Genomic DNA, 7,988 nt, shown 5'->3' with positions numbered 1-7,988 from the left:
TGGAGTATGATGTAGTGATTGAGTATGATGTATGATGTATGATTCATTGGCTGGACTCTGAGTTTTTTCGAGATTTACAGTCCTAGATGTAAAAGTAAAGCTAGGTCATGCGGACAAAAAATGTACACAATTGTAATCTTAGATCAGAGCGGAACCTCTGGGCGGATTTATTTTTTTATTCCCGAAGAAGGAACCAAATTTAAAATTAATTGTCAACACTGCATGCAGATTAACATTCAGAAATTAGTTCATTGATAACATTCGAACATTTTAGGGATATTTACAGAAGTAGGTCAAAAGTATTGCAAAGTACAATAAACTATTTATTATCTTACCATCATCCTCGGTTGAAACTCCATAATATTATTGCCTTGACATGAGTTTCTTAATCTGAGACATTTTAAAATTAATTTTACCTGTATAAAATCCGTGCGAGTCAGAGCCATGGGTCTAAAAACAGAAAATAATATGACAGAAGAGGGCTATAGTTAAAACAAATGGAATTTTCAAGTCATGAAAAACACGCATGTGCAAATCCAGCACAGACAGGCGATGTGACTTACAGCTAACAAAGACATGTGTTTATATTCCTTCATAAATGGCCGTCTGAAAATCACAAGCGCAAAACCAATTATGTTACTCAGCTTTAGCTAAGGTATTCACCGGTTTATTTTTATAGCATGATAATTTAGATCTGCTTCTGACGGGTGAAAGATGCAGAAGTTTAATCAAAAGAATCTCACTCAAGTTATGGTACGTTAGACAATGGACATTGTACCGTGTAATAATATTACTCACTCCATTATTTTCGAAAAATTGTTAATATTCCGGAATCATCTAGATCAAATGCCTTGGATGGAACATTGTCACAGCTGCCATAACCCGGACAGTATTTATCGGCATTTAACACTTGCTACGAAAAAAGGCGATTCCTCGTTGAGAGCTTAATTACGACCAAGATGATCACAAGATAACATATTGTTTAGCTAAGCCGAAATAACCCAGTGTTGAATTACAAAACGATAAAATTAGAAAATTTAGATGTATTGTTCAACAAACTTTCAAGCGAGCGATATACACCGGCCTTGCCTTCATGTTTATGTTTTCCTGGCGTTCAATCGTTGCCAGGCGATAGCCGGGAGACAAGAGGTGGCTGGGAGACAAACGATGGCTGGGAAGCAAGCGGTGGGCCGGTGACAATCAATGGCTGGGAGACAAGCGATGGCTAGGAGACAAGCGGGAGCCGGGAGACAAGCGGTGGCTGGGAGACATGCGGCGACGGAGACATATGGGGTGGCCCGGTGACAATCGATGGCTGGGAGATAAGCACTGGCTGGGAGACAAGCGATGGCTAGGAGACAAGCGATGGTTGAAAGACAAGCATTGCTGGGAGACAAACTGCGGCTGGGAAAGGAGCGATGGCTGGGATGCAAGCGGTGGCTGGGAGACAAGCGTGGGCTGGGAGACAAACAGTGCATGGTTGGGAGACAAACGATAGCAGGGAGACAAGCGGTGGCTAATAGACAAGCGGTGGCTAATAGACAAGCGGTGGCTAAGAGACAAGCGGTGGCTGGGAGACAAGCATTGGCTGGGAGACAAACTGTGGCTGGGAGAGAAGCGTGGGCTGCGAGACAAGCGATAGCAGGGAGACAAGCGGTGGCTAGGAGGCAAGCGGTGGTTAGGAGACAAGCTAAGGCTGGGAGACATGCGGTGACAGGAGGTGACAGGGAGACATAGGGTGGCTATGAGACAAGCGGTGGCTGGGGGACCAGCGCTGGCTGGGAGACAAGCGGTGGCTATATACTATATAGTCAAACGGTGGGTGGGAGACAAATGGTGGCAGGGAGACAAGCGGTAGTTAGGAGACAAGTGTTGGCATTATGCATCCCATGACAAGGAAGTATATGAGGCCATTAATTTGGTAGTAGTGCGCAGGCTTTTATTGTTCACTTAAATATCGTTGTTAGTCTTTTATGTATGAATGATTTGAGTCGTCGGAAAAAAAATGTGTTCGCGTGAATTGTGCCCGGCGTGAGGCGACGGGGATCGATATGTTGACCTTTGAATTTAAGTCAGCAGTACATCAACATTTAAATTTTTATAAAATAAATAACTTGAGTTACATGAAGAAGGTGGAAAGAGCTATTGTAATGCATGAAATATGTGCGGATGGATCATCGCAAGAAACTGCAATTTTTCGTGCAGCAGATTTAGTTGCGGAAAATCAGGAGAATTAATGTTAAATCGAATAAATTGAAGAATCATAACTCAATGCGCTGCATTATTAATTTTTACTTGTCATGAAACCGCGTGGCAAGTTGTGTCGATGTGTGTTGTGTCCGAATTATTAATTATGATTTGTGTGTTGAGTCCGAATTATTAATTATGATTTGTGTGTTGTGTCCGAATTATTAATTATGATTTCGAGGTGACACATCTTGTCCCAAGGTCCCTGTCCGGCTCTCTGCCAGTCATTAAACAGTGTTACGATTTATTAATCAATTCTCATAATTCTCATTGTTAAAATAATGAAGATTTGTTAAATTAGTTTTCCGCAATAGATTTTTGCAATGCTTATTGTCGCATGCTATGACAAAATTATTTGACCAGCCAGGCTAGCCAGGTGAAATAAAAACCTTTTAGTAATCGAATTAACTTTACGTTTTTTACTTCCCATTAGTCTTTAAAAATCGTCAAAATGAAATTTCATCTTTTATAATCCAATCTATTTTCTCAGGACTTTCGCTGTACATTTTTCGCAGAATAAAAATCCCCTGCCACTGATTTTTTACTTGATCACTCGGTCCCTTCAGATGAAAAGTATTATTATTCTCTAAATGAAATGAATAATATATGAAAAATATTTAAAAGGATTGCTATTATCTCCGGATGGAGTGTGGGGTGTGTTTCCACGTGTATGACGAAGACAGCCGACGACCTCGGTCGCTGGGTTGCGGGCACACCTTCTGCTCATGCTGCACGGGCGAGATGATCAAGCCGGGCAAGGGTCTCTCGTGCCCAACATGTCGGACAGTGCACGACGTAACTCAGATTATTCAGGTGCCTGTGAATTACAGTCTGATGGAGATATTAAAATTACTTGAGCTCTCCGAAGACAACTCAGAGCCTCGGCCTAAGGAAGAAACGGAAAATTTCCCTCCCCCAAGCGCCCCAAGTCCCGAAAATTTACCGGGTGACCGATGTGAGACCCATCATCAGTCGTGGCAATACCGATGTGTGCCTTGCAACCAGTGGATGTGCAAGGACTGCTTGGTAATTGAGCACCTAGACAGAGGCTGTCGAGTTATCTCATCAAAACAGGCCCTCGAGGAAATGATGGAGAGTTCTAAATCAGAAGTTAAGGACCGGTTAAGCTATTACGAGTCCCGCCTGACCCGCATGAGACAATACGATTCTGAGCTCGAGATGCATTTGCAGAAACACGAGAGCCAACTCAGAGGTCTGGTCATGATGACAGAAAGACAACACAGATTTGTCAAACTTATCCAGGAAGAAAGAGAAAGGGTTGAACGAGCCATAAGGGATGGCAGCGAAGCCAAGCGACTTCTGGAGGTTTGTATTCTGCGATCGGAAACCAAGTCCCAAGAAGAGTTGACCCACGCCCTCGGCAACACGCAGCTCTGTGACGCCCGCTTGCAGGATTGGGTGTCAAGCTGCCTCGTCGAGTTTAATCCGAGCGGCAGGAAGAACAGATCCATCAAGGTAATATTGTTGATCTACGAACTGATTTCAATTGTTATGATTGTGATTATTCTATCTTGAAATATATTCAAAGAACTTATCATCTTCTCGAAGACATTTGTATTCCAAAAAGGAATAGTTGAGTTGAGATATTATGAACAATTATTACGTTGATCACAATGTGTTTGAAAGGGTTATCAGTTTAGTTATGGTATTCAAAATCCAAAATATTGATTTAATACTCTACAAGAGGAGATTCATGGACAGCCTTCGCTTGATTAGAATGTTGCTGATTGTGCTTTGAAGCACAATATAAAAAATTATCTCATGAGGGTCATTGGAAAATCACATTAAACTCCATCCCCCAACTTCTTATTCAATTTCGGTTAAAATTTACTTTATGGCGCTACAACAGATAGACCAATACAATTCAACTTACTTATCCGAAAAAATTTTGAAAAAGCAACTGATATCGACGGCATCAGCGCTACAGCTGATCAGCGGCTGCAGCGAGGAGCTCGACAAAGAGGCGAGTAAGGGCGTCTACGCCGTCCTCGACACGGCCAAAAACGAACAAGTGAGTTCAGAGCGCTAGTTTGTTTTAAGTCGTTTCAGTAGCAAAGGTTCAATAAACCTAAAGAACAAGGTGAATTAAAGATAAATAATGTTTTAGTACAACGAACAAATGAGCCGTATTTTCTTAAAACTTTTTTGAATTGATCTGTATAAATTTATGATTAATGTGAGATTCGATTCACGAGATGACGGATAAGACATGAACAAATTCCGAATAATTGAGTAATGCCACAGTTGGGTGGTATTAGTAGAGTACAAACTCAGTTATAAAGGCTGGTAACCACTGCTGGAATGTGGAAATGTTGGAGTCAGCATCAATTATAACATAAGTTACATAACATAACATAGTGATGTCAGCGCTGCAATGTAGGCCTGATGTGGCCAGTCGCCGATTCTTTTCCTTTTCGTGCCTTGTTCACAGACGATCTAAAATCGTGTCATTTGACCGGATCTTTTCATGACTGACGATAGAGACTCTGTAACGTCAGTTACAGAGGGTCTCATTGCTGACAGCAATAACAGAGTAATATTACCTTTTCTCGTAGGTTCGAGGGTACAAAAGCCCCAATAACATCAAGTATGGACGTCTGTCTCTCTCGTACGGCCACATCCTCCTGCACGCACTGCAGACCAGCAGCCCGCCAACCAACGCTCTGACTGTGCCGGTATATCGTCTCACTCGAACATAATAATTTCAATTATGACTCCAAAATTATTTACCACAATGGGTTCCTTTTTAGAAATATTGTTAATCGCGATGGGCATGGCTAAATGAAAATACTAGGAATAATAATTTATTAATTTCACACGAAATTTTTGAGAATACCGCAAGGGGGTAATTTACTAATTTTAACCCAAGTTCAGAACCAGCATTCTGCCAGGTTCGGACCTTGGAGCAGATTGATTACCTCACAAAGGAATGTTTTTTGATCGAATATTCATGGTAGTGTATGGTCTTTAGTTGCTTTACCCATGCAGTAATGCTTTAATACCTAAATCATGTTATTGTTGATTTGTAAGATGATTTTATCGGTTGGTCCAGTTTGCAGTACTAGCTCCAGTTATTTTACTGTACATAAGCGACACTGCTGGCCACTCACCTGCCACAATATTTGTTCACAGTTCGAACAGGTACGAAGACTGGTGCCGGTAGATTCACCTGTGGTATTTCTGAACGTGGCAGTGTCAGGCAAGTACTTGGGTCGTCTGTATCTTCGCCTGCTGGGGGACACCGAGAGGGCTAGGCAGTTCCTGCAGCTGTGCACCGGGGAGCGAGGGCCCTGCTACAGGTGCGGAAAAAATTAATTAAACATATCGAAATTTTCCGAGGTCGAGGCAGTTCTTTCTGGTTCAAGGGGGATATTAATCTTGTAAAACTTGTTTTTCGATCAACTTACCATTTGAAATTTAAATGAACATTAAAATATTTAACTAGCGCTAGTAGGTAGCAGAATAAGAACTAAACAATTTTTTATATATGCGTCACTAACATGTAAATAGATATCACGAACAAGACCAAAGATAATAACTAAGCACTCTTTTCTGCAGATCTACGAGGTTCTTCAGTTTACAGAGGCCTGGGGAGCCAGGGGAATGTTTACTAGGAGGGGACTACGACAGAGGGGATGGCACGGGAGGGTTTCCTCTCCTCGAGGGGTTAGGCCCCAGCAGTGAATATCGAGCTTCAGTCAGAGAGGGGCTGGTGGCGGGCAGTAATGGACAGCATTCGGCGCTCTTTGGCATTTTCCTCAAGTGAGATTTCTCCACGATCTTTATATTTTTTTCATTTCACGTGTAAGGCAAAAAGAATTTTCTCAACATTGATTTTGATGAGGTTTGAAGTTTGAGTTAAAGTAACCGTTCAAACGTAAGCACGAAAGAGTAAAGTGTGGAGCATGCAGACGGCAAGTTTTGCCCAACTTCACACTTCATTTCATGTCCCTTTCCGTGGGTAAGCATGCTAGAGGACATAGCCGCGTATGAAGTGAGTCGAGTTTTTTTTGTCGACTCCACAGCCACTGCTAAAGCATGCTAAAGCTAAATACTGTCATATTCTATCTGGTTTAACCTACTCACGTTGCAAAATGTTTTCACCTAAAACAAACCTGAGCCGACCTAACCTCATTCGTCGTAGGAAGCTGGGCAAGCAAGGTAGAGTCAGTAATTGAATGTAAGACAGTTGTGAGTCGGGGCAGCACTAATAGTTCACAGGCCAGAAGTTAGGCCGGATGCAGAACTGTCTGCTTATGCGAGCATGCATCAGTATTGCCTGAAGATTACCGGCGCTATTATTTTTAAGCGCTGTTGCTCCGTGTGATTTTCTTTATGGGGTTATCTTAAATCAATTGTTTAGAATACTGTCCAAGGACCCTACCTCATCTGTAGAACAATATACGCCAAGCCATCGCCAACATGCCCTTTAATATGCTTCAGCGAGTTGAACGGAACTTCGAAATTCGACAAACTGAATGCATTGACAATGGGGCCGTCATTTGTTCGATTTCATCTTTTAAACTAGGTGATACAAAAATTTAGGTAATTTATTTTTTTAGATAATTTATATTGTAATGACATCTGCAATAGTTTTTTTATTGAGCTATCAAAATACGATGCTTCCACGAATCACCCTGTACATGCTAAAGCTGGGCGTCTGCTCCAGCACTGAGCATATTTAAGAGTTACAATTGTGACAGAAGGCTGCGCCCCCCGTTCAAGTTATTGTCCACCTCTTACATCAGTTATGAAATTTCTGGTGATAAGCCACAATAATTCGGTCATGAAGCGTTTTAACGCAAATGAACCAAGACAAGGTAGTGAATGCAGTTCGACTGCCCACTACCGTAACTAAAATTTTCCCTGACTTGAACGAGTTACATTGCATATCAGTTCAAAGATTATATTTTCAGGGACTGGTTGGGAGTGAGCGACACCGCAATTGGACACGTCATCAAGAACTTAGAACTGCTGCAGTCCGTAGCAGCTACTGGAAAGTTCAGACAGCTGCAAGTTGTCGATTGTGGCTTGGTCGTGCCTGTGTAGTAATTAGTGGAGGTCAAAATAATTCCTATAAATTACATCATAATTCTAGGTAAGCCAAAACATTACCGATCTGATGAAGACTGTACAGCTATCAGTAAACTTTGATTTGTAAATATCTACAACATACTCCCGATAATCAGCAATGTAACTGGTAAAAAATGTTGAAAATTTTTGTCCAAAAAGGTTTTAGATATATCGACGTCTTTCAGTGTTCCGTTTGCATTGAACTGTGCAAGTTTGTGTCGTTTCACAAGCTAGTCATTTCTCTACTCGTACTATAAAAACTTTCGGTAGACCCTCTGAGTTCTTTTCAGCTGTGGAGTACAGGAACACTCAATCCAGCGTGAAACGCTTTCTGAAATTTCTTCAATACCGAAAGTTGTGGGATACGTACATAAAGTTTCAAAACAATAAATTCATGCATAAACTAATAAGAATTTTAAATTTTTATTTTCAAGCCAATAAGAACTTTAAATTTCTATATTCAAGTCAACAAGAACTTCAAGTTTCTTCTTAAACTGCGCTATCTTTCAGGCATGAAGTTCAGGAAGTTACGCGTTTTTACGAAGGTTAAAACTTTCTTTTGGGTATCATCAGCAGTAGCATTTCTCAAAGCTAGATTCTTTCCGTCTCAAATTCGTCCTAATTGCGGCAGTGAGAGGGAATGAAAA

General features: G+C 41.3%; 1 protein-coding gene across 1 annotated transcript; it reads left to right on the top strand.

Annotated features, from left to right (window-relative positions):
* Window positions 1–2,735: 2,735 nt before the first annotated feature.
* On the top strand, window positions 2,736–7,739 carry LOC108681885. The gene is made up of 6 exons (XM_018170961.2): window positions 2,736–3,723; window positions 4,166–4,279; window positions 4,824–4,943; window positions 5,401–5,567; window positions 5,827–6,030; window positions 7,185–7,739. Exons 1-6 carry the CDS (start codon window positions 2,890–2,892, stop codon window positions 7,315–7,317), a joined length of 1,572 nt encoding a protein of 523 aa, XP_018026450.1. The 5' UTR covers window positions 2,736–2,889; the 3' UTR covers window positions 7,318–7,739.
* The last annotated feature ends 249 nt before the right edge of the window (window positions 7,740–7,988 follow it).

The sequence above is a fragment of the Hyalella azteca genome, unplaced genomic scaffold, assembly GCF_000764305.2.
Source record: "Hyalella azteca isolate HAZT.00-mixed unplaced genomic scaffold, Hazt_2.0.2 contig9689, whole genome shotgun sequence".
Classification (NCBI taxonomy): Eukaryota; Metazoa; Arthropoda; class Malacostraca; order Amphipoda; family Hyalellidae; genus Hyalella; species Hyalella azteca.
This window is presented reverse-complemented; position numbering and strand designations above follow the sequence as displayed.